The sequence below is a fragment of the Gobio gobio genome, assembly GCF_949357685.1.
Source record: "Gobio gobio genome assembly, chromosome: 13".
Classification (NCBI taxonomy): Eukaryota; Metazoa; Chordata; class Actinopteri; order Cypriniformes; family Gobionidae; genus Gobio; species Gobio gobio.
This window is the reverse complement of record NC_137106.1, coordinates 22,522,951-22,550,907: the sequence shown is the minus strand read 5'-3', so window position 1 is coordinate 22,550,907 and position 27,957 is coordinate 22,522,951. Positions and strand designations below refer to the sequence as shown.

Here is a 27,957-nt window from a genome sequence, read left to right as displayed (position 1 = left end):
ATAATGGAAATCCTTACGAACTGGAACTCCATATCTGAAATTCACTCCCTAGACTAAAGATGATTTAACAAAATTAAACTACCATTGAAAACGTAAATTGTTTTTGTTAAAAAATATTTAACTAGCATGAAATATTTTAAAAACATAGCAATTAAAACGTCAACATATTATAATCTACATTGCAGTAAAAACGTTTTAATAATAATAATAAACAAATGCCGTGCAATCCTGTTTCTCCATGATTTCCTTGGTTACAAAAAATGTACCATCTCTTAAAATTGACAACGAAGTTTGGACACTTTATATGGCAGGACAACTCAATCATTCAGTTTTCTCAAAATGTAACTGTATTCGTCAACCTACGCATCTAAGTTATTGGGGGAAAAAAGATCAACCAAATATTTTCTCTAATTTATGTAAAATACAAGTTTATCAATAACTATAAACCCAACATTTGTTCCTGAATTAGACAGATCAAGTGACATCTCAAGTTATGCTAAATCTGTTGCCCATTCTGGCGCAGTTTTTAATAAAACGTCCTAGAAACAGTTCATAGTATAATCTCCCTGACTGCTGGTTGAATGACGTGATGATTAGACTGATCATTGAATGTGCTCCTCCCAAACTTTATTAATAAAACAATTTACTGAAACCTCAAACTTCAGAGATTGTTAAAAAAAGCTTTATTACAATGAGTTTAGGTTTTGGACAACAGCTTTCTCTAAACAGGCTTCTATCATTCACAAACTTTACATTATTAAGTGTAAAAGGCTGTTAGGGTATCTACTCACACCATATCTTACATAAGGGTCTATGTTCATGTGCAGTAGTGTATAAAAACAGTTGCATATCTAAAATCATATAACCAGTAGTCGTGCACATTCAAACAGGAGACTCTCCTTATATTTACACACCCAGTGTGAATGCTTGCTCCAAATATATTTCTATGGAGATTCACCATCTCCTTTGGTGACCAGCTCTTGCTACAACAGACCATGAGAAGTGGGAGATGGTGAAATGAGATGGCAGAAAAGCACTACTGACACGGAACAAACAACACTAGATTGGTGACATGATTGATGGACCTCAAGAATCAATGGGCTCTTTCACTTACATGCTTGAAAAAAAATTTTACACTCTGACTACTCCATTCTTCCAGTATACAACATCATCAGACTTCACCATCAACCACGCAAAACAAACATTTAGGAAAATTAGGCATACACATGCATCCACGCACATTGCAACAGCCACACAAACAAGTGTCATTTAATTGTCTCAAAGACATTAATAAATAAACCAATAAAAGAACTTCTGGTCATTAGAAGAGATGTGCAGTGTTGTAAAACGAGTGTGTCGGAAAAACAATAAACAAAACACCAAACTGAACTTCAGTTTCTCTTTAGTACAACAGGGCAATGTGTCCAATACACTAGACTCCACTTTAAAACCCATTCCCGAAACATCATTCCAAGGTAGGTGCTTTCTTATCCTCATGTCCAATTGTATTCTCCTGTCTGTCTCTCTCTTTCTGTCTGTCTCGGTGTTGTCCTCTTGCCTCTGAACAGAGTCTGAGCCAAACCCAGGTCCTACAGCAAATACATGGTCACCCACAAGAAGCAGAAAAGAGCAGATTGTTTGGTATGTCAGCAGGGAGCAAGTGAGAGGCCGCTTCCCATAATGGGTCCCTGCAAGGCTGGTGATGGACCTGCAACTGTCCTGCGCCGCCTAAAGATGGATGCAGTCGCTACTCAGTAATTAAGCTGGGAGTGGCTCCTAGCACACAGCCCAACGTTTGTTTTCCACATTCAGAATAGAACATGAACCGGCCTGCCATGAAGCTGCGGAGAGCTGCAGAAATCAATGGTGTTCGATTTGATACAAAGAGGAAAAATACATTCAAGTGCCCCATACATTCGTTTTCCAGGTCAGAGTGAACGTGTGCAAGACCCTCAAATGCACCTGGTGCCTTTGAAGCACCTGGAGAAATAGAGAAAGGAAGGACGTGACTAGCCTCCCAGATTTTACTGGAGCTGCCTGGGGCTTTCATTTGTTTAGAGTGCAGTTTCATACATCAAGCATGTTTCTTCACCGAGTTCGAGGTTCTACACACAGCCATACTCATACCACACAGTCTGAGGGTCATTGTTGGGGTCAGGAGAAGCGGGTTTGCTGGTGGGCTGCTCCTGGGTGGCATAGCTTAAGTTCGCAGTGTCTGTTTTCTTCAGTAGAGGTGACTCTGCCTCCCTTTGTTCCTGGGGTTCCTCTTCCAAATCCTTCAGCCTCAATGCTGATACAGCTCGCACCGGAGTCACCATGGCCACCTCACCGCGGTGGGGGGCTGCTCGGGTTTGAGCAGGTCCAGAACGGACCGCTCCTGCCCGGCTACTAGCACTCCCAACGTATTCCCGTTCAGCCTGCAGCGATGTAGACGAAGAGTGCATTGGGGGCGGACAAGCCAGGGACAACTCATCTCTCGGTGGAGCAAGAGATAGGCGACGCGGGTCCACGGACAGGTGCCCTGGGTCTCCAGGTAGCGGCGAGGATCCAGCCAGCCTAGCGGACATTGGTCTTTCTCTGGCAACTACACCAGACCTCCTCATCACCACATCATTTTGGCTTGGAGAACTCGCCTCGGCGCGGTAGCTGTCTGGTCCGTTGGAGCGGAGCAGGTCCGCTGAGGCTAGGCTGAATGTACGACTCAGGCTGGTGCTGCCGCCGACACCTCCACGAGGACTGGACTGCTGCAGAGGTGAGGGCCGAAGTCCTGCTCCTCTGTTGGGAAGGGTTTGCGACTGAGAAGGAGGTGTGGAGGTCTCCGCGAGCCGAATGCTTGGTTTGACACTCTGTCCAGGTTTAGTGGCCCGACCATCTAGCTCTGGTGGAGTAGTCTTGATGGTTGGTGTCACATAATTGGTGGGAGTTTTAGCGCCATCTCGCAGAGGGACAGGTCGAGTAGATCTGGTGAAATAATCAGTCATCAGATCCTCTCGACTTCCTGTCTGCACCTAAAAGGAAGACATATTTTAAATCATCATAAAGATTTTTGCAACAAAACAACAACAACAACTTTGTATCCCACTGTGCCCCAAATTTCAAGATTACAATGGAAATTACATGCAGGGTTTCCACAGTTTTGATGTCTAGGACTCCCTCTTGTAATAGAAAGTTTCAACAATAGAAAGGCAGCCATTTCCATGTATACTTTTATTTGTGTAAGAACAATATTAACTGCAATATTTATGCTTTCCTTTGTCGTTATACTAAAGCAAATTAGTAAAATGTTAGGAAACGGTACCAAATATTTGTTTGATTAAAATAATGTTATTAAAATATTACAAAAAAGTTAACTTAATTTAAATTGTAGTGATATGCTATTCTCTATAGTCTATATGTCCAATTCTCATCATTAACTAGTTGGTTATGAGCATGCATATTACTAGGATATTGGCTGTTTATTATTATTTATAAATCACATATTAATGCCTTATTCTGCATGACCATTCCTAATCCTAACCAATGCCTAAACTTAACAACTACCTAACTAACTATTAATAAGCAGTAATTAGGAGTTTATTGAGGCAAAAGGCTTATTTAATAGTTAGTTAATTGTGAGAATTGGACCCTAATCTAAAGTGTGACCAATGTTAGATGTATACCTATATAAACACAAAAAATCTTTTTTATTCTCACTATTAAAACCAAGGACTAACTGAATAAATGATTTGCTTATTTAATACAATAACTGCAATTAAATGCCATTATTTCATACAAAATAATGATAATTTTGTGCACAAAATAAAAGGTGTTTTGTTAAAACATATTTAACAAATTTAAATGGATAGTTCACCCAAAAATGGAAGTTGTCATAATTTACTCACCCTCATATTGTTCCACACCTGTCTGTTGAACATAAAAGATGATATTTTAAAGAATGTTGGTAACCAGACAGTTGACAGTAGCCATTGACTTCCATAATCCAGGAAAATAAATACTTGCATATCATAGTCAACATTCTTCAAAATATCTTCTTTTGTGCTCAACAGAACAAATAAACTTGAACAGGTTTGGAGCAACTTAAAAGGTGAGTACACTGTAAAAAAAAATCAGGTCTCCAATTGAAAATTTTGTCTCTAAAATTTTCAGTTGGCCAAATTGAATTTTTATTGAATTAAATTGCATCAATTCACAGAAATTCAATTTGGCCAACTGAAAATTTTAGATGTGATCGCTCACTACAAAATTTTCAATTGGAGACCTGATTTTTTTTTTTACAGTGTAAATAATGACAGAATTTTCATTTTTGGGTAAACTATCCCCTTTAAATAACACTTAATCCCAGGGCTGCCAACTTCAATGTTCAGCTTGGAGTGAGAATCATTCCTGAAGGGGTGTATTGTGTCTGTGAAAACATTTGGTAACTGAGCAGAAATTCATTAGGTTTATTGACATGTTACAATGTTTACCTGATACAATGACTAGTACCGTGTTTTTAGGGTTGACACAAATTTCAAAATTTGATTTCAATTCATAACCATGCGATTCAATTCCGATCTAGGTTCAAAATCAATTCATTTGGATATATATCAGGTAGAGAAAAAAAAATCTCTCTCAACTGTTAAATGAATTTAAAAGTAAATTCAAAACACATTTGTTTAATCAGTATTATCAATCATGACAATGTTAACTTGACATAACACAATCACAATGTTAACTGACTACCAATAATCTGTTGCATCTTTACTCTAACTGCCCACCATGCTGTCTGTAATTAATGTTTGTTGCCTTTGTTTTTCATGTTGTATTGCAAATGTAGTGCGATTTGCAACTGCAATCGCTCATTACTTGGACTGGGCAAATGTCCACTGTCCGTCTATGAGTAAACTGCTTGTTATTTACTGTTATTGTGAAGCGTCCTTGAGCTTGGGAAAGGCGCTATATAAATTAAACTTATTATTATTATTATTATTATTATTATTAACTGAAGCTGTAAACTGTAAAGGGGACTCTGTCAGCTGGTACACTAATAGGCTACTAAAGGTTAACAGCTAAATCGTTTACAACAGCAAATAATGCAGGTTTTATAATAATACATTTTTAATAAGAGTAACAAATATAATCAATATGTAACAGCGCTTTTTTTGTGCAAAATGCTCCTCTCTAGAGTTAATTTTTCTAACTATTGAGTAACTAATGATGTAAATGTAACGTTATTTCTAAGGTTGAAACATTGAGCAATTACACTAGACATGATACATTTCAGTAAGTTGATGCATCTTGAACTGAGATGCTATATCTTCAAGCGGTTCAAGAATGCATCTTGAACCGCTTGATGACGTCGACTGGGACATGTTCCGCGCGAGTTCTGAAGACGTCAGCGAGTTCACAGAAGTGGCGCTCTGCTTTATCAACACACTGACAGAGCAAGCCACACAAACAATAACTATAACGTCCTTCCCTAATCAGAAACCGTGGGTGGACAGTTCAATCCGCACTGCAGTTAACACGCGCACTATCGCGTACAATGCCGGTCTCCAAACGGGGGATATGAGGGAGTACAAAGCTTCATGTTACGCCCTCCGGCGCGCCGTTAAAGCCGCAAAACTCCGCTATAAAGACCGAGTGGAATCTCATTTCCAACTCAACGACTCCCGGCGGATGTGGCAGGGACTGAGGACCATCTGTGCTTTTGGAACTAAATCCTCTGCAGAGGTGAGAGCTGATCCGTTGCTGGTGAACGAGTTAAACTCTTTCTACGCTCGCTTTGATGGTAATCGCGGCAGCGCGACTCCGGCGAGTGACGCGTCAGAGAGAGTCCCTCAGAGCAGCAACGGTCACGTGATCTCTGTCTCGGAGGACGAGGTTCGGAGGGCACTCAAACGTGTGGATGTCAGGAAAGCTGCTGGGCCGGATGGTATTTCAGGTCGTGTTCTGCGGTCCTGTGCTGATCAGCTCGCAGGGCTCTTTACATCCATATTTAACGAGTCCCTTGCTACATCTGTTGTCCCCACCTCCTTCAAACGATCCTCCATCATCCCTGTACCTAAGATCAGTAAACCCTCTTGCCTAAATGACTATCGTCCAGTGGCTCTCACATCTTTAGTCATGAAGGTCTTTGAGAGACTCATTAAAAACAACATTTGCTCCTCCATTCCTGACACTTTGGACCCTCTTCAGTTTGCCTATCGTCCCAATAGATCGACTGAAGATGCCATTTCTCACGTCCTTCACTCCTGCCTCACTCACATCGACAGCAAAAGTGGGAACTATGTCAGGCTGCTATTTATTGACTATAGCTCAGCCTTTAACACCATAGTTCCCATTAAGCTAACACACAAACTCCTGGATCTAGGCCTGAATTCTTCTCTCTGCCTCTGGATTGAAGATTTCCTCACTGGCAGACCCCAGGCGGTGAGAGTAGGCCAGTTCACCTCCACCTCCATCACCCTGAGTGTTGGAGCTCCACAGGGCTGTGTGCTGAGTCCCCTGCTCTACTCTCTCTACACCCATGACTGTTTGTCCACACACAGCTCCACCTCGATCATCAAGTTTGCTGATGATACTGTTGTCCTGGGTCTCATCTCCAACAACAATGAGACGGCATACTTGGACAAAGTGGAGCAACTGACATCATGGTGCCAGGACAACTGTCTCTCTCTGAATGTTAACAAGACCAAAGAACTGATTGTGGACTTCAGGAAGAGACAGCATCGGTCATACTCCCCTCTCATGATCAGCGGGACACCGGTAGAGAGAGTGAGCAGCTTCAAATACCTGGGTGTGAACATCTCCGAGGATCTGACCTGGACTACACACATCCAGACACAGGTGAAAAAAGCCAGGCAAAGACTGTACCACCTGCGCCAGCTGAGGAAATTCAGGGTTTCACCAGCCATCCTGAAAACTTTCTATCGAGGGGCGATAGAAAGTGTCCTGACTCAGTGCATCACAGCGTGGTACGGGAACAGCACCAGTCACGATTCCAAAGCCCTGCAAAGAGTGGTGCGCTTATCCGAGCGCATCTCAGGCTCAGCTCTCCCGTCTCTGCAGGACATCTACACCAAACGCTGCAGAGGTAGAGCTACTAAAATCATCAGAGACATTAATCACCCTACAAACTCTCACTTCACCCTGCTGCCATCTGGTAAGCGCTTCCGTAGCCTGATGGCAAAGACTGAAAGACTCAGGAGGAGTTTCTTCCCCCAGGCCATCAGACTCCTGAACTCAGTCACGTGACTTCACTTCACCCCCGCACACACATAAACATCCAGTTTAAACATTAACATCCACATACTGCCATTGCACTGCACTTTACTTTCCTATTGTTACTGTGTAACAACCTGTAATAAACCTTGCACATTATACTTCTTTATATATACATATATATATATTTATGTTAACCACTTATTTCTAAGTCTACAGTTTATCTCACTTATCATATCCACTTATTTTTTTTTATTTTATTTTTTTTATTTTTTTATATTTTTATATTTTAATTTTTATATTTTTTTTTAATCTTATTTCCTATTTTTATCTTTTACTTGATTTATTTATAATTCTACTTATGTTAATACTTTTTATTCTAATTTTATTCTATTTCTATTTTAATTTCTTGTAACTGTTATTTGCACTGTCCATGGAGCGGACCTGTTTACATTTCACTGCCAGTTGTATATTGTGTATATAACTGTGTATGTGACAAATAAAACTCTTGAATCTTGAATCTTGAATCTTGAATCTATAGCGATCTTTCACGCCACATTAATAACCCTTTGACATTCTCACCGCATATTTATACAAATATACACCCAATACTTTCACATGTTAAAAAAAGAAAATCGGATGTGTGAGAAATTACACATCCTGCGATATATGACTCACCGCACATTTTTAAATCCCCAGCAAATTGCTAATTATCTTGATGAAGTGTCATTATTTCCCCCAAAGGATCATCTTATACCTGGATTAAAAGGTCAAACCACCGAACAAATATATCTGCCAAGAAGTGTTGTGTTAAAACAACTTACAGTGGGTGGGGACAGGGCATTACTCTCCTGCAAAAACTCCTCCAGGGTAACCATTTCACTGCCAGGAGAGGACGGCCGCCGAGAAGTGGGCCGCTGGGAAGAACGTGAAGCAGATGTGGCATCACAGGGAAGGGTGGAGCTACGAGGAATCAGAGACAACTGACTGAGACGTGAACCTTCATGACCCAGTCCAACGACATCATCGCTTGACAGACTGGCAGATCGGCCCTGCAGACAGTCCAGAGAACCTGGAGAAAGACAGGAAATTAAAAGATGAATTGTACAATTTAAGAGTGTGATTATAAGGTAGCTAATGTGGGTCAGTGAGTGTGTCAATAATACTATTCTGAGGAGAAAGTCTGAGCTTTTATTGCACGAATCTGAATCAGAAATCTCATTGTTTTTCTGGCACAACCCAGGAGACAAACATCAGTGTGAGGTAATAGAGTGGTGCATGGATGACGACAGAACCCAGAAGATTAAATCTTTTATTTTTTTTCCCAAATGCTTTATATTATTCCAGCTCCTCTATTCCCAGTCTGTCTGAAACGCACTGATAAATGCTGATAAACTGATAAACGCATACTATAAATCGTGAGCTTCTGCTTCTAAAGCATTTGTAAGCACACTGTGAACAATAGAGACAGAGTGACACGCGTCATAATCTGAAGACCACGCCCACCGGGGGGAAAACAATCGAACGCTCTCCATTGACTTGCATTGCTTGAAGCAGACTCCTTGTCATTTCGGACTTATAACAAAAAACAGAACAATGTCTAAAAGCGGATATGTGACAAAGTGTACAACAAACAAGCTAAACAAAACCCACAACCAAAAACCCAGAAGTTTTTATAAGCTGTTGACCCAAAAAACGAGCGTTTAAGGACAAAAAAAGTGGATACAGGCCATTGAGACAGAGCGCGGCACGTTATATTACACTGAGAAGTACACCCACTGGAGGGGAACGTAATCAGCGACAGGAAATAAAATGTATAAACCTGACATTTGGATATTTGACTTAACAGTGACAAAATGTTTACTGCACACATAGGCATACTGAGTGTCAGGATCCCAAAATGTACCCATTCTTCCTGCTGAAGCGTCACGTTTTACTGCCTTTATCCACTTTTGTCTCCTTAAACTCTTGTTTTTTTGGGTCGACAGCTTATAAAAACTTATTTCTGTGTTGTCTAACTTGTTTGCTGTACACTTTGTCACATATCAGCTTTTAGACATTGTTCTGTTTTTTGTTATAAGTCCGAAATGACAAGGATGCATCCTCACGCAATGCAAAGTCAATGGAGAGCGTTGGATCATCTTTTGTCATGCTTTAAAGAAGTACACTTTGATGTGTTGACTAAAGCACATGTAGGCCTGGTTTCACAGACAGGGCTTAGATTAAGCCAGGATTAGGCCTTAGTTTAATTAGGACAAATAAATCGCTTATAAACGTGCCTTAGCAACAAACATTACTGGTGTGCATCTTGAGACAAAACAAAGGCACTGATATTTTAAGATATGTCTGAGCACGTTGGTTTCAGTTAAAACATCTCAAACATGCATTTTAGTGTGGTCTGTGAAACCAGGGGTTAAAATACTAATATAAAAGTAAAATCTATTTAAATACCAGACATACAAGTTTCAGTATAAATAACAAAGTATTTTAGTTGATCATAAACGCTTGCAAAGCATTAAAACACTTCCCCGACCAACTAGCTCATAAAAAAAAAAACCCTTGGCGCTAATAGCACTGAACATTAGGAAGTCTTCACTCATCAATAATGGCAAAAAATGCAAGATGCTTTATATGCTTTATCTTCCCTTACAAAGCACCACAAACTACTTTCCCACACCACAGGGATTGCGAGAAAGAGAAAATTGAGTCTCCAAATAAGTACACTTAGTACCTTATTTTACAGTGCTCTTCCCCATGCACATACGATTTCCTTATTAAAGTAATTACAATAACTGGTAGGGCTGTAACGTTACACTCGTGTCCCGATTTGATGCTATCGCGATACTAATCTCACGATACGATATTTATTGCGATATTTTAAGCCAAAATCAAGAAAATATTTTTTTTATCATTACTTTTTTATTATTAGTGAAATAAATATTTTTATCAGGACACATAAATATTCCCCCATTGCATTACTATACATTGTATTCAACATTATATATAGTAATTTAATGTAGTAATGCAGGGCCGTAACCACCATAGACATTGTGTGGGACAAGTCCCCCCCAAAACATTTTAAATGGCCAAATTGTAATACTTGTATACTTGTTCTATAAGCTCCCCATGAATTTGTACATTCAGTACTTGTGTTAGAGGTCGTTTTTTTAATGGAAAAGCAGACGGAGTTTGATTTTTTGGTGTTTAAAATTAAACAAGATGAGGTCAGCCAAGATTATATTTTCTCTAAGTTGGCATTTCGTTTATCAGCCACAGAAGTACAGGTATTACCAGATGCATACAACACTGTATCATCTGAATGCATATGTAAACCTATATCTGAAAATACATCTGTTAGATCATTAATGTAGAGACTGAAAAGTATAGGTACCAAGACAGTGCCCTGAGGGATCCCGGTTTCAATTTTAAGAAAGGTGGATATCACATTATTAATTAAAACGCATTGTTCACAGCCTTTTAAATATGATTCAAACCAGGACAGCAACTGTTTGGATAAATTTAACTTGGCTAATTTGGAAATTAAGATCTTATGATTTATTGTATCAAATGCTTTTTTTTAGATCTAGAAATACGGCACCAACTACATTTCCCTTGTCAAGTGATTGTTTTATATTTTCGGTTAATAAACAAATAGCAGATTCTGCAGAATGGTTGTGCCTGAATCCAAATTGCAGAGGACTCAGATAATGGTTTGTCTCAAGATAGTGCATCAATTGTTCTGAGATGTTATCTCCAAGACTTTAGAGAAGAATGGAAAGAGGCTAATAGGTCTATAATTACAGGATATTTTAATGTCTCCAGATTTAAAACGAGGTGTTACCAAAGCATTTTTCCATCCATCTGGGAATTGCCCAGATTTAATGGAAATATTAATAAGATTGGTGAGAGGCTGGACCAGAACACTACTATGTTTTTTTAAGAAAAGCTGTATCTAGATTGTAAATATCTTTTGAGAAGTTGGTGTTTAGGTTCTGTATGGCTTTCAGAACATCTCTCTGATCAACCTCCCTGAGCAGAAATGAGTTATCCTGATCTTTAAACAGGTCTATTGTTGTTAGGCGTATATCGTTCTTGCTTGGAAAACTTGATGCAAGGTTATTAACAGATTGTATAAAAAAACGTATTAAATTCATCTGCAACTTGAGCGTTATCACTAATGATGTTTTCACCTACTCCAAGTTCATATTTGTTTTGGGTGGTGGTACCCTTTGGAGTTAGTAGGTTATTTAGATGCTTCCAAATTATTTGGCCATTCCCTTTGGCCTCAGTTAGATTTTGAATGTAATAATTTGATTTATAAATTCTGAGTTCTTTAACAACTTGGTTACGCAGACCTTTAAAGGTGTCATGAACTGGCTTTTTAAATGTTTTTATACTGTTGTCTGAGGTCAACTTATGACGTTTGAGTGGTTTTTAGTCTGGTCGGCCTCAGCAGTCTAACGGCGCTCGTCAATGTCAAAATTATTGAGATGGCCAATCAAATCAAAGTAGGCGGGGTTTACGTTCTCTTTGGTCTTCACACAGACAAGCGTATCAATCTATCGCTTAATGCCATTGCGGGGACTATTTTTTCACAAAACTAAATGCACACAAACGTGTCCCTGCTCTTCATCAGGGTTGGGGAGTAACAAAATACATGTAACTTAGTTACGTATTTAAAAAATACAAAATTTGAGTAACTGTATTTCATTACAGTTACATTTTAAATGGGTGGTAATCAAAATACAGTTACATCAAAAAAGTATTTTAGACTACCAAAGTGATTACTTCGAATTTTAATGTCATTTATTTCATTTAAACATTAATGTAAACTGTGACTGGCAATTAATGTAAACAGCAATTGGTGATTCTCAGACTCTGGCGGTCTGCAAAAGCATCCTCCGATACATTTCTGCTCATAAGTTTCATATCCCTTGCAGAAAAGGCTCAATTGTAATAATTTTTACAAAATTAGAGGGATCATAAAAATTGCATGCTACTTTTATTTAGTACTGTCCTGAATAAGCTATTTCACATTATATATGTTACTCCACAAGACAAAATGACTGAATTGCCACATTCAAAAATGTACATAATCTTGAATCTTAACTGTCTGTCACCTGGATGATCCACAACTGTTTCTATGTTTCATGTTAAGTCATTTGTCTAGGTAATTTTTTTCTCACAACTGCAAGATTATATCTCAACTTCTTTTCTGAGAATTGTGAGATATGAGGTAATTGCGACATTTTCATCTCACAATTCTGACTTTATTACTCGCAGCTATGTTTAAATCTTGCAATTCTGAGAGAAAAAGTCTGAATTGTAGAATGCAAACTGGCAATTATGAGAAGAAAAAAAAAGGTCAGAATTGTGAGATAAAAAGTGAAAATGCATTAAGAGCAGGGGGTAAAAACTTTTGAACAGGATGTGTAGTACATATTTCTTATTTTGTTTAAAGATTAAAAAATGTTTCCCAGAAGACAAAATTAGTACAATTTGTTAATCCAGACCTTAATGCATCGTGCCTTTTTGAGCATCAATATTATTTGTCTTTATTCTAAGATTCCTTTTTTTTGCTTCAATAAATATTGTGGAAAACTGATGTTGTTTAAAATAATATGCAGAGGAAAACCAAAGTCATATGTTTGGTGATCCCTTTGTGTTACATGCCTTATTAGTATTCCAAAGTATTCTGAAGTATTTAAATTAAGTTACAAAAGTTGTGTTTCTAACAAATCTAACAAAATACATTACAAATTACTTATTAAAGCATGTGTTTTGTAATCAGTAGTCAAATACATTTGAAAAGTAACCTTCCCAACCCTGCTCTTAATATACATTCATTGTCTAATCTTTGATTTTAATGAAGAAAAAAATATATAAGTGCGGATTAGAACCTGGAACCTTTGACACGATTTACAAAAATTCTACCACCAGACCACCAAAGAATTCAAATATTAACAGCGGGTCTATGTAATTATTCACTAATGGGAAGAATCTCGAGACTAACAATATATTTGACACAAATTAATGCATATATTATTTGCAAATAGTCCCAAAATGATTATTTCCCAACTAGAATTAGACATAGAATTTCGTTTAGCGTTCCGTTTCTTTATTCTTTATAAAAATAAAAAAATTGTCCCCCCCTCCCAATGTTCAAGACATGGTTACGGCCTTGTAGTAATGTCATTGAAACGCTGCAGTACAAACATTTTCTCATGCTGTGCTTGCTATGTTCCACCTATCCTGCTATTAATGCACTATACATATAAGAATAAACCATCTAAAACGCTTTGAATAATCATACTAAACTAAATGCGATATGGTGATTTAAATTATGTTTGCACTTTCACTATGAGAAGTGTCATTCTGGCAGCATGTGTGATGATCACTGAAATCTGCCCAAAAAAAAAAAAACTGAAAAGCTGAGAAAACTGAAAGCGTGCCAAAATGACTATTCCCAAACTGTAAATGGTTAGTTCTGCATTTACTCACTCTCTTGTTGTCAAAATCGTCTCTCTTCAGAAGACTTGGATTTGGATTAGACCACTCGATTGATTATTTTTTCGATGCCTTTCTGACATTTTTTGGATCTTTTAAGTTTGAGAGGGATGGACTTTAAATGGAGGTACAGGAAAAAAAATCTTCATTTGTGTTTTGAAGTTAAACGAAAATCTTATAGGTTTAAAACAACATGAGGGTGAGTACATGATGACAGAATTTACATTGTTGAATGAACTATAGCTTATAAATACAGTAAGCTGAACCTTGGATAAAACTAACTATTTCGTGAATCATATCGTTTACATCAACGATACATATCGTTGCATTTTTATATCATATATCATCTCGATACAATGTATAGTTTCATCCCTAATAATTGGGTAATAACTAGGTACTAACCCTGAAATTACCCCTACTTTTGATCAATATTTTGTATCCTACCTGAATAAAAATATTAATAAAAAAAAAAACGAAATCGTCCCGACCCCAAACTTTTGAACGCTAGTGCATTATACCAATATAATTAATACATTTAATTAAAACCATTGTTAATCAGAACCATGATTAATTAAAAAAGTTAATTGTTTATTTATAATTAAATAATGCTTACTCGACTTCAGAGCTGCCTCTGCAAATTAATTTATGTCTGGGAGCAATACAAATGTTCCTGTGTCTCAATAGTTCTTGAAAGAGAGTGTGTGTGGGTGGCATTTCCCATAGCAGCTAATGAAGTGACTATGCATGCATATGTAACAGATGGTCCACACACACACACACAAACACACACACACCTTTGGAACTGATGGGGGAATTGCTGCTAGAGGTGTTGCGGCTGAATTCGGCAGAACTGGGCCGGTGGCCTGTAGAAGGAAGGCACACATCACATACTGAATAAGCACAGGAAGTAAACAGAGGCTGTAAAGGCAAGATGTATTGATTAAGCTAATTCTCTTACCTGTGTTTCCATGGACACCGCTGCCAAAGCCAGCATCTGGGGAATGATGGCGCAAGTCTTCCTCAGAGACCAACCCTAAAAGTAAGAGAGTGTAGCCCAACAGTGGGGCAGTGAATATATCAGTGTACGTACCATACATTTGAACTAGCAATAGTAATTATTTCAGTAACACTTTATCGTCCAATTCACACTATTAACGAGTTGCTTATTAGCATGCATTACTAGGATATTGGCTGTATATTAGTACCTATATAGCACATATAAATTTATTCAGCATGACCTTATTCTACATTCCTAATCCTACCCAATACCTAAACTTAACAACTACCTTACTAACTATTAATAAGCAGTTAATGAGGCAAAAGTCGTAGTTAATAGTTAGTTACTCTAATCTAAAGTGTGACCTTGTTTTTTTTTTTGTTGCACAATTTAATTCCCCTGTTAAAGAAGTTCTCGTCGTAATAACAGTGTCATTGTGGGACATGATAGGCCTCTGGCTACTGCTGTCTTCCTGTGTGCGTTTGTACGAACATGACTGCTTGTTTACGCAGTGCAGTGGATATCTGAGAAAGCTTCAAGCGCTTGAAAATAAACATTGGATTAGAGTGAACGATTCGTTATTACACTGACAGTGACTTGATGAAATGAGCTTAAGACTTTTTGGCAGGAGGTGAGAGTCACTGAGAGGGTCAGTGATGTTTTAAAGCTGAAGCTCCCATGTGTACATCGCGGCACATTACACAAAGTAAACTTGCTAATGGCTAAATAAACAAATGCCGTATGAAAAACAACAAAATCACTTAACGGAAACTTCAACGACTGAACTTTAAATACGGAAGACAATTGAGAAGCTGACTGATTAGGCTTCCACCAGTAATTTAGCCGGGAAATCGGTTTAAAAACGTGGGTAGCGTGAAGCCTATGTTGTGCTTTCGATTACCACAGAAAATGATTTCCACTCATCCCCCATTGAAAAAAGAATGAAGAATGTTTAAAAGGCCCACTGAAGTGCCTTGAAACACGCAGCATTATTCAATGTGTTAATTGTGTAATTTCCCCCGAAACGGCTCCAACTGTTAGCAGCTCCTCCCCTTTTTTAAAACAGCCAATAGCGTCTTGTCATTTCCTCCTAATCTCTAACCGTTTATCATCACAATCTCCACCATATCGCTATGAAATACAGCACTCTGTGCAGAATTTAAATGGGTCCGATATGTTTTGTTGTCTGCGCCGACTCGCACATATGATCCGCGCTGTGCTCTCGTTTCTCTAGTCAACGGCTCTGGTCTAGACTATGTGTGTGCGCTGCGGCGGTGTGCGGGAAACTAACGTGAAACCAAACTTCAACTGAAAGCATATTTACACTGTCTGAATCATTTCCTATCGCATTTATAGTGCGCTGTGCGCCATTCACCATGTAGAAAATAGAAAATGTGTGAACAACTGACCGATTTCAGCCACAGCTTTAGCGTCTATTTCTAGTGTAGGGGGCAGGTGCTTCAGATTCTAGAGACCATTTGATAGGACAGAAGATGTGATTTGAAGATGAAGTCTGTGATGTCATCAAAATCTGAGATTCATTTTAACGGAAGTGAGTGACTGTAAGTTTTAAATGCTTATATCTCCTAAATGCAAATTTTGTCATTGTTTTGGAACACACCAGCTTATTTATTACCTCAAGGCTAACATAGTCATATAAAAAACTAAAAAACTTCAGAAATTAAGTGACAGTAAAGACATTAATAATGTTACAAAATATTTTTTCTTCAAATAAATGCTTTTTTTAAACTTTCTATTCATTAAAGAATCCTGAAAAAAAGGATTGTGGTTTCCACCAAAAATATTAAGCAGCACAGTGGTTTTGAACATTGCTAATAATAAGGAAAGTTTCTTGAACAGCAAATCAGCATTTTAGAATGATTTCTGAAGGATCATGTGACACTGAAGACTTGAGAAATGATGATGAAAATTCAGCTTTAACATCGCAGGAGTACATTGCATTTTGAAATATATTAAATTACAAAACAGTTATTTTAAATTGCAATAATATTTCACAAATGTACTGCATTTTTTATCAAATAAATTCAGTCTTGGTGAATAAACCTCATATACCTGGCTCTTGCATATGCTGTGTTGTGTGATATATGTCCTAAGTGTATTGGTGTAATTGTATTGCAATTTGTAAATGTAGTGCATATTTTCTAAATCATCCTTTTGAAATGAGTAATATTTTCTTATTACAAACAACAGATACTGCTGAGCTTAAAGGAACGGTTCAACCAAAAATGAAAATTGATATTCTGTCATTGTTCATTCCCCCTCACATCATTCTAAACCAGTATGACTTGACTTTCTTTATTCTTCTGAACACAAAAGATGATATTTTGAAAAATGTCTCTGTGTTTTTGTCCATACAATAAAAGTAAATGGAGTTATTTTGGAACACATTGACTTTCATCATATAAGCAAAAACAAAGTCATATAGATTTGAAAAGACACAAGTCAATTATAATAGAATATAAAATTATTTGTGTTTAACCCAAAATATTCCTTTAACAGTGAAATTTAAAATTCTGCTGTAATATAAATACAATACAAACTGATAAATCAAAGTGTCTTCTTGAGTAAATTTACAACCTTACATGACAGAATGAACATGGTCTGTCATTTGAGGCTCAAGGCCGCTGACATGTACTAATTGGCAAAATTTAGTGTTACCCTTTGGCCTGCGTCCCGGCCGCAAGCTTGAAGAGGATGTGAAGCCTGGTGCATTGTGGGAGTTGCGGCTCAGTGGAGTTGAACAGGTGGCTCCTGGCTCTCTGCCCCTCCACCGGACCAGTTCCTCGTACCCGTTCATGCCCTCACTACTGCCCCCTACTGAGTGATAGCCCTCTCTGCCTCTGGACCCTCCACTGCTGTTCAACACTTAAAAAAACAAAACAAGAAAAAACAAGAGAAAAGGTTAGTATCTGTGAGCAAATATAGAGCATGTGCAGTGCAAGCGCTGCTGCTGGGCTCCAGTGACGCAGCGGGCAGCTGTGTAGGAGGTGTCGGGGCAAAAGCACAAGCATGTGTTAGTAAAAAAAAAAAACCCTCAAGCAGAACAGCGGTGGGCTTTCCATACACTTTAGATACAGTTAAAAGGAATGTTTCAAGTTCAATACTAGTCAAGCTCTATCAGTAGCATCAGTAGAAAATAATTTTCATTGGTTCCTAAGTTTGTAAAAACAAACTAGTCACATGTATAGCTATACTCTTACAATGGACACCTAGGGGGCAAGTATTCATTGTTATAAATAAATGTGTCTGTCTTAAGTGATTAATTATTTAAGCTGTAAAGTTTTTATGGGCAATTATATCCCAAATCTTAAAAAAATACTGGATTTATTGGCTTTCCATGACCATGTAATAGTTGAAAATGTGTATTATAAGTTGAAAGGCAAGAATGGTGAGTGATCCTACCAAATCGTTTGGCAACACAGTATAGCCAGAAGTGCACATTTCAACTTGCAGTCTAGTGCAATATTTTGACCCACAGACTTCCAAGCTAAGTGGATTACTGTGTAAACATCTTTTTTTTCTCATGTAGATACATTGACAGCATGCCACAGATGCTGTCGATAGAGCTCAACTTGTAATGAACCCGAAAATTCCTTTAAGCTTTACTGCTGTGACTAAACTAAAACACCAGCTGGAAAACTCTGGTGCTCCATGAGATTCTCCTTATTAGAGTCATTCTGCAAACAATCCCTTATATGATTTTTAAAACAAGGAGAACGTAGTTTCCCTAACTGCCTGGAGCATCATAACAGTAGTTCTGTCAGGACCACTATCGTCAAAGATGATTGACAATTAGCATACAGTTTGGATTGGCGGTATGGTTCTTTTCTGGGCAAGAACTCCCTGCGCATCCATGCAGCCTCGCATGGATAAGAACAGGGAGAGCAGACCATGGCTTTATTTTTCAGAGTGCATGTGCTTGTAAGGTTGAAAATAATACATTTGCTTTACTGTTGGCAACCCCCACCTTAACCTCAGACCAAATGTATGTCACACTTTTAGTACAGTGGGAGAAGCTTGGTATGATTAGTTAGTTTTAAACGTCTCACGTTTTGCTCTGATTGATTAGTTTTGAATAGGTCATATTTGAGTTGGGTGACATCAGGGAAAAGGATAAAAGAAGATCGCAACGTTAGCTCTGTCTCTTTTTATTCTCTGCCTTTCTCTGTTTAGGGCCTGCCCTTTGGCTCTGTCCTCGCTCTCTCTCTCTCTCTCTTTCTCTCTCTATCTCTAAGGTAACATTCTATACATGCTGAGTACAATTAAGGGTTTAAGTTTATCATCACATACATCCATTTGAAACTATTTTAAGTGTAACCATAACCAGATTTTGTGTTTTCATTTAAAAGAGATTTCTGTCTATTATGTAATTGGCATTATACTGTTAATAAATAGTTACATTTTCGATCTATTCTGACTTACTCTATAATTATCTAGTAGATTAAGGCAACGAAGGGTTAAACGGAATGATTAAATGTGTGACTAACTATTAAATATAAATGACCAAACAACCAATTGGCATTCTATCCTAAATTCGAGATTATGATCAAATGGAGTCAGATAAAGAATATTATAATTAAATCCATTTTGCCCAGCTGAAACACAGAACGTGAAACGACCTTCAACCGCAGATCGTTACCGCCATTGGAACGAAATTTAGCGGTCTTACATGCTAAACGATAATCTAAAGTTCTAGATAATTCTGCATAATGTGTTTGGCCATTTTACCACTTTAAATGATAAATTAGATGGGAAATATTGCAAGCTGGACTCAAACATGCAATGTCTATAGGAGCACCATGGCTCAATATGTCAAAGTACTAAGCACTAAGCTACAGAACCAAGTAATTCTAGATGCATTTTTGGAATTTTTACCACTTTTAATGTCAAAAATTTGATTTGAAAGGTTGTAAGCCAGACTCAAACACGCATTGTGTGTATGAGTGTCATGGCTCAATGTGTAACGCATGTGAGTGCATGTGCCAACCGATAAACTACAGCTGTGAATAATAATAATTCTAAATATATTTTTTTTCTTTATTGCCACTTTTAATTACAAAAATGAGATCGTAAATGTCTTTATGAGCTCCATTCCTTAATGGACCAGAGTACATGGGCTAACTACTAAGCTACAGCTCAAAGTAATTCTACACATTTTTTATGATAAAAATGAGATCGTAAAGGTTGCAAGCCAGACTCAAACATGCATTGTCTATATGAGCACCATGGCTAAATGTGTCAGAGTGCAAGTGCTAACTGGCAAGACTATGATTCTGAGTAAATCAGCATAATTTATTAATTTCTTTCACAGCATATGACAAATGTAATTGCGTGGGGAGATGCAAAAATAGACAGCACAGAAACAGGAAAACAGAAAACCTCTGTTGTACATCTGAAAATTGTCACAGGATGGAGTTTGAGGTTTCCTGCTGTGCAATGCACAGATCTTGTCACACTTCTCTCCACAGAGCACTTATTTGCTCAATACACAAATCATGCAACATGTAAATCTACTTATTTTAGTCTTGCTGAAGCAGTTGCACAATTAAGATACCTCTTGTATAAGAATGATGATTATGGGACATACCGACACATCTAAAGTCTAAAGTCTAAAACAAGAATTTTTAAAGAGAAATGGCGGAGGATTTCTATATAAGAGAAGAGTTTGAGTTTGCTGCAAAGCCCTATCCGCGAGTGGCGTCAAAGTGTGCGATGCTCCTATACATCGTGTTGGGGGTTACTCTTTTAGCGTAGATGTACAAAAACGTCAGCCATTCACTGCCATTATAAAGCTTTGAAGAACAGATTTAAGAACAGTTTTTTTTTCCAAAAGCCATAAATCACTTTGAATTCACATATTCACTGATTTCGCAGTCTAAGTCCCCAGCCCTCTGACTTTCTTCTATTTCACAATATTTAAATATTTAATATTTTGGTAATATTGATAATATTTACCTCTCCTTTTGCACTACTTATTTAATTTTATGTTGTTATATTTCTTACTGGAATATTTCATTTCACTTGAGGGTGAGTAAATCATGGTCTAATTTCCATTTTTGGGTGAACTAACCCTTTAATGATGTGCCCTGCACTAAAAGGCTAAGGAATAAATCAATGAATCTCAGTCAGGTCTATCAGATTTGCATGTGATAATTGGGACAGTCGCATACATGTGTAAATGACGCACACTGGACGTACAAAGAAAGATGTTAAAGATGCACAAAAAAAAGGGGACACACTTGGACACTGGTTGCTGGATATCATATAAATATTGCAGGATATTCTTGAGCAAACGTTAAGCAATGCAAGTTCACAATCCACACATCAAAGTGCAAAGCGCATAAATTCTTCTAGGAGTATCTGATGAAGTTGTCGCCTCCGTCTGCCTTCCTCCAACCTCTCTCTGTATGCATGCACTTAATTTGATTACTATTGATTTGCGGCATTAAAGGCAGCTGTGGGCTGCAACTGTGGACTCCTTACCCACCTTATCCATTACCACCAATATCACACACACACACACACATTTCCCACGGCAAGCGCAAAGCGGGCTGCATTTCGCTTCATTTAATACACATTACTTACTGCAGGGTGCCATCCAGCAGCCCGGTCCCAGAGCCACCAGAGCATTTATATGAGTTGTAGTTAAGATGTGTGTTGTGCGTATTCATGTGTGTTTCATCATCTTGAGTACTGTGAGCCTGTGATTGTGAGGGCGACAGGAACATGCTGTTCTTTAGCGTTTAGCTTGGAGTGTTAATTGGCTGGTTTTAGAGCCTAATAAGTGTAGCTTGATGTTTTAAAAAAAAATATTGTGCATAATGGTACATGGGATGAGTAATGACAGGGTCAGCAGTTGTTATGCTGACGGTGATGATGATGATGGAAAGGATGAAATGTTAGAAATGGCCGATATGCGAAAAAGGCTCGCAGGGGGGGCAGGGGACGATGTTGTCAGATGAGGACCAGAAGCGTAGGCGCCTGGTAATGGATCGTCGAGACGGCGGAGTCCCAGGAACGCGCATTTTCTCCTGGCTTTTGCTCCTGAGAAAGAGGAAGTGCTTCGCTGCTGGAGGGGCTGGAGTGTGTGAGGGTTAATGTACAGACAGATACATAGACAGGGAGAGAGAGAGGGGTCAGTGGAAGAGAAGAAATGATGATTCAGAGATTAAAAAATGGTTACATTTATGATTCATGAAGAATGAAGCCCCGAGGTTTCCTTTGAAGATTATTTTGGCCATGAAATATAGCATGAAACTTGGGAACGTATTATTATTTGGAAAAATGAGAAACGATAGACTGAAAATGGAAATTTACTACAGGATTAGTTCATTGAGTGGACCTCAAGAGGAAAACAAGGTTGTAATTACAGTAAACCTGAAAAAAAGTTGCATGACGCCCCCTAGAGGAAAACACAGATAGCACACTAAATGCTAGTTTACTAATTTCAACTAAAATGTGTTTGAATGAAAGTATGAGCTTTTAGTGCAGACCTGAGTGTGTTTCGTTTGTTTGGTTGGTTGGTGTGAAAGCTGTTTCTAAACCCGTATGGGCATCAAGACCCCCAAGTCGCTTGAAAGAAGCATCTGCAGTATGATTCATATGGACTCTAGTGTTATTCATGAGTAATATGGAAGCAATTTTCTAATTTGCCATCGCTTTTACTAATGATGATGCCACTTGTCTCTAGTCTAGTATAATTTAAATCCAAGTAAAAAAAAAAATGCTGTTATGCAATTCTGTCATTTACATTGCATGTCATGTCTTTCCAATCTGGTTTAACTTACTTTCTTCTGTGGAACATAAAAAGATATTTTGAAGAATGTTGTTTACCAAACAACATGTTTTGGTCACCATTGTCTTCCATTGTATGGACATTTCTCAAAAATACAGGTTTGGAACAAAATGAGGGTGAGTAAATGACAGAATTTAAATTGTGGGGTGAACTACTCCTTTAAATAATAGCGGGAAAGGGTGTGGAAACAAATTCTGATTTAAATATTGAGGAACTCAGTTCAGCCCTGTGATAGCAGAACTCACCTCGGCCGTTGGGGGCAGGTGAGAGGGTGGGCGATTGTATATGATTCTCCTCTGCGGAGTGACCGTTCATGGAGTCCAGATTGAGGCGTGACTGTCTGGGGGGCAGTGGTGGAGGGGGAAGGGGTGGTGTGCTCTCAGGAGAGTCTATGCATGTGGGGATCTCCGGGAGAGGGATGTCTGGAGCGCTTCGGATCCTCTCACGTGGGCCGTCAGCCTTTTCTCGTGAACTTTCTTTCTTAGGTTTCATGAATTTAGCTATCGCTTTAGCTCCAACCCAGTGACGGCTCCTGTGTTGAGAAAAAAAAATTCAAAACATTCTCTTGTATAAAAGAAGATTAAATTGATAAATGGACTGTTAAAAAGTGCCTGTAAAAAGTCTATTCAGTCTTAATCAGTTTAGATTCCCAAGATAGACTCACTTTTTAGGAGTTGGGTCATAGAACTTATACTGGTCCATAATCTTCTCCTCTAATTTCTCCTTCTGTCGTCGTAACGAATTCAGCTTATCACTGCAGGAGGAAACAATGACTATTAAGAGAATGCCATTAAGCCAATTTCACCACTAGCTTCTTAAAATCAATGTTTCACATTATTTGAAGTACGCAAAATCATAAATTATTTGTTTGAAGTCACAATGAAAAGGAAATAACAACATTCCGGATTATCAAAAAGGGAAAAATAAATGAATGCAGGGACTTTGTTCTATGCATTGGTTGATGAATGGATGGAGGCAGACATGAATGCGACCTAGCAGCTTATCATAAGAAAAAAGTGGAGTTTAAGCACACTAAATGATTGGAGAGTCACAAGAGAGTACTTGAACATGAATTTTGAACAAGTATGACATAAAAAATAAGCGCAATGAGCTATTTTAATCAACTAACATTCCTTTTACCCAGATTGGGAATCATTGATTCAAAATGTATGTATGTATGGTGCATTGCTCACATGTACTGCTTCTGTTCTTCGTGGTAAAGTTCTTTGCTTTCCATGGTTCTCTCCAGTAGGGTCTGGTTTTGTTGGCTAAGCATCTGGATCTGACTGAGAAGATGATGGTTTTCCTCCTCCAAGTTTCCCTTCAAACGGGTTAGCAGCTAAATTGAGAGAAAGAAAGATACATTAGCGCTGGACACTAAAAGTAATCAATTTCAAGCCTTGAAATCGATATCTGGCACTGCTTGTGATGGTATAGTACAGTCTTGCGCTCTCTACAGAAGCTGCTTGCATAAAGAAGCTTCAGTTCTTTCACCCAGTAAGATCTCAAATGCTCACCTCACAGTGGTTGTCCAGTTTGGTCATTGAGATGTCCAGGCCCTGATGCTGTTCCTTAAGTTGGTCATAACGCGCCTGCCAGCGATTCAATTCCAGCTGAGACTCATTCAGGGATGTCTTTAATTCTTTGGTCTGCAGTTGCAGGCTGTCATACTCCTGCCTCAGCTGTGTGTGCGTCTGTGACAGTCTGCAGGGACATAATCAGAGGCTTAGATAGTATTATTTTATATGCTTTATATAATATTTTTATAATGTATTTTTTATATTTATATTATACACACACTATATTGAAAACACATTACACTATATTAATAATAAATAAAAGATTAATGACAATATGTTCACTGGAATATTGTGCACGCATACAAGTTGTTACTACTACTACCGAATTGCTGAAGTCTATTTCAACCAGCAGAGGGCAGTAAATATTTACAATGAATTAACTCAGCCTGTTCTATGTTTTTAAATTGAAAACTACTGACTGTTTTGTTGTTAAAAAGAATCTCTAACCTGTCTACTTCTTCCCTTAAGCTGCGGTTCTCTCCCAGGATAAGAGTGTTCTTGTGAATTTCTTCTCCCAGACTCTCCCTGTCCCTGTGTAGAGACGCCTCCAGCGCCTCCATAGCGTCCTTTTGCTTTAGGAGAACCATGTACCTACAACACAAACATACAAACAGTGATTTTAACTAAACCATTTCTCTAATACACATTTAAGTTATGATGCAGGAGTATAAGGAAGCAAATTCTGATAAAAAAAATAAGGTTTTCCCCATGGGTCTTAGTTAAGTAAGAGGCTATATTTATTACTTGATGTAAAAAAAAAATAATAATAATTTTGACCAGCAGTCTTTTCAATGTGTTTGTAGTGTTTGTGTTCCTTGTGGAATTAATTTAGCCAACCAAACAAAGAAAATGTCTTTCCAAATCCTTTCAAGTAGAATAACAACACGTCTGATTGTTAATCCTTTTAAAAAATAGACGTAGCCTGGGAGGACCTTAGGACAGCATGACCTACTGAACAGACTATACATCTATATATCACAGACTCATTTTCATTTGTCAAATTGAAGACAGGGTCTAATCTGACAAAAGTGCATTGGGGGCCCATAAACCCCTAGGGGTTTGTGATGGAACTGACCATGCCAAATTAAAAATGTAATTTTAAAACATACATTCATATACTTTGATACATTTAAACAAAAATAAGTAAATAAAATAATTATCTTTAAATGTATGTAAACATACAACCCAACACTTTGATAAAATAAAAAAATACATTTGTTTTAACTGTGCACACTCAAGAAGATTGCTTCCACAAAAAAAAAAAATGTTTATATATATATATTATTATTATTATAATACTATTACTACTAATACTACAACAATAATAACTATTATTATTATTGTTATTATTATTATTATTATTATATTTTTCTGAATTTGTAATAAGCCATTTTTAACCCAAAAAAAGTACCTTGGACTTTATCCTACTCATTTAATTATTTCTCCAAAATGTAATTCTTTATGATTGTTTTAATTATTTGTGGAGAGTTCACATTACTTATTGAAATGTTAGCATGACTTAAAATCTTAGGATGTATTTCAAATAAATAATTAAAGTCACAGGGGTTCAGCTGACAAAAAAGCTTGGCTATTAACGCCTTTCCTTGGCTTTCCTCGACACTGAATCTTGGGAACCAGTTTCATATGCCAACAGTCCCCAAAAACCATAGTGTTCTAAATTGATGTTGCTAATTTAAATAATTAATAGTAATTAGGAAATTGAGTGTGTGTGACATGTGGCATGTTGGACATGGACGCTGAAGCCAGTGGACACTACAGCTGATTGGGCCCCTGACAGCCATCTGGTGAACCCCTCAGCTGAGGCCCCCAGAGGAACACTACTGCATTATTCATGAGACAGGGTGATAAAAGAGACAAGGGTAGAAACTACATTAAGGCAAACAGAACCATGTTTTTCCTGTCTCTAATCCCCTCACGTCGCACTCATTTTTCCATGGTTCAATGTGGAAAGTTGTCTCTTTTGTTAGCGTGTATTAGAGCAGGTTGTGTTTGTGCTCATTAATGTCTAATGTGTGCGGATAAAAATAAGGGACATTTTCCACTGTGACCAACCTCTAAAAAACAATTCAGATTCCCATTGAGGCAGTTTCATTAGCAACACCATAGACTATATTGCAGGACAAGTCAGACCTTAAAGCCTAAAAATGTTATCAAACACATTTGCGTATAGTTGGTAGAACGCGAAGCGCCTTATTAAAGTAGCTAAAGGACTACTGCACTAAAACCTGAGTGACCCAAACATTTCTGTCATCATTTAAATCACTCTCATGTCATACCAAACGTGTGTGAATTTCTTCTACAAAATATTTTGAAGAATGTTGGTAACTAAACCAAGTTTCAGTTCCCATTGATTTCCATGATGTACGCCTAAACCATTTGGTTACCAAAATTCTTCAAAATATGATGTATTATTGCATGATATTATTTCTTCAGAACTTTGTTCCGCAGAAGAAAGAGAAATCGCACAGTTTTGGAACGACATGAGTGTGAATACATGATGACCGAATTTAGATTTTGGGGTGGGCTGTCCCTTTAAGGGCCCTCCATCTCTCAATGTCTCTGTCAGCAGTCCTAATGGTATGGGGTCATTGTGGCGTCTCAGCTCAGACCAGACACAGCTCATTACTCTATTGTTACACAGCCTCCTCAAGCAGACAGAAAAATGCATAAGCTGCCACCAATGGAAGGGGTCAATAACTCAACAAAGGTCACCTACTTTGTTCTGGCAGCTGCTGCAAAAAATAAAGCTAAGGGTGAAGTATATGTTCATTATTATTAATTATTTTTGTAAATTCCAATTGATGAATTCTTTTTAAAAGTATTAGGCGATATACAGTATTTCACACACACTAGTTTACCGTTTCGCATATAGACTTAATTCCACCGTGTTTAACGTGGAGCTGGATGATAGATGAATGGATTTTATGAAGGACTATTTGATTTGGAAAGGGACTGACTTGCTCTCCAGCGTGCTGTGTTTTTGATCCAGAGCTCTCAGGTTGCCTTTTAGCACCGCGTGTTGGGCGATAAGCTGCTCGTACTCGGTCGCCTGCCTGTCGTGCACACCGAGCAGGCGCTCGTGGTCCTGTGTGGCTTGGCCGCGGGCTGCAAATGCCTCCTCGCGCTGTTTCTGAAGAGACTCAGCTTCCGACTCCAAAGTTTGCAGCTGGGCCTGTAAAGCTCCATACTGAGCCATGAGAGAGGAGCTCTGGGAGCTTAGGGTCGAATTTTCCACCTGAACAAAAGGGAAATAAACAATCGTGAAAATTGGACAATTAAAGATTCTGTTTTATATATTTTAAGCACAGACAGACAGACAGACAGACAGATAGTCAAAGCAACTGCCTTTCGTGCCGTATGGTCAAAGAAGAACAGGTGAACATTCTGTTCTCATTCTGGAAATGTCAATCCTACAGTCAGTTGTATCACACCTGCCATCTCTTTGGTCACAAAATTGCTTTCTCATGTCACTAATGACCCTTACACAACCAAAAAATACAAGGCGGTATCCTCACCTGTTCTTTCTTACGGAATTTGCTTGCCCTGGTAAGCATTGGCAAAGTCAACCAAATGGTCTGTCTATATGTCTGTCTGACAATGTCAGATATTTTTGGAGATAAAAAAAGGAAGTACTGATTAGCTGTACAATTCTTAAAGGGGTAATGACTTTCCATGATTCATGACTTCATGGATTTGCCTTGATCTTTTGACATATAAGAGGTCTTTGTACCATTAAAACATCCTGCAAGTTTCATAGTATAAAACGTTATCTTCATTATAACGAAAGCATTTATTTAATCAAGACCCAAAAACGGCTCGTTTGGATATTGCGG

The 27,957-nt window shown here is 38.1% G+C and overlaps 1 protein-coding gene across 2 annotated transcripts in view; it reads right to left on the bottom strand.

The window, feature by feature from the left end:
* Positions 1–662: 662 nt before the first annotated feature.
* Positions 663–27,957, bottom strand: part of ccdc88c (coiled-coil domain containing 88C) — a 71,640-nt gene continuing 44,345 nt past the window's right edge. Inside the window, exons 20-30 of one of the 2 annotated variants that reach the window (XM_079833325.1) lie at positions 27,082–27,359; positions 24,551–24,694; positions 24,041–24,227; positions 23,717–23,862; positions 23,188–23,277; positions 22,769–23,055; positions 17,387–17,593; positions 14,669–14,743; positions 14,505–14,573; positions 8,028–8,275; positions 663–3,008 (exon numbers count right to left, since the gene is read on the bottom strand). In XM_079833325.1, coding sequence (XP_079689451.1) covers positions 2,106–3,008; positions 8,028–8,275; positions 14,505–14,573; positions 14,669–14,743; positions 17,387–17,593; positions 22,769–23,055; positions 23,188–23,277; positions 23,717–23,862; positions 24,041–24,227; positions 24,551–24,694; positions 27,082–27,359 — 2,634 coding nt within the window. In that variant the 3' untranslated portion in view covers positions 663–2,105. Of the gene's footprint in view, positions 3,009–8,027; positions 8,276–14,504; positions 14,574–14,668; positions 14,744–17,386; positions 17,594–21,488; positions 21,807–22,768; positions 23,056–23,187; positions 23,278–23,716; positions 23,863–24,040; positions 24,228–24,550; positions 24,695–27,081; positions 27,360–27,957 lie in introns of those variants that run through there. The other variant, XM_079833326.1, reaches the window with a different exon arrangement.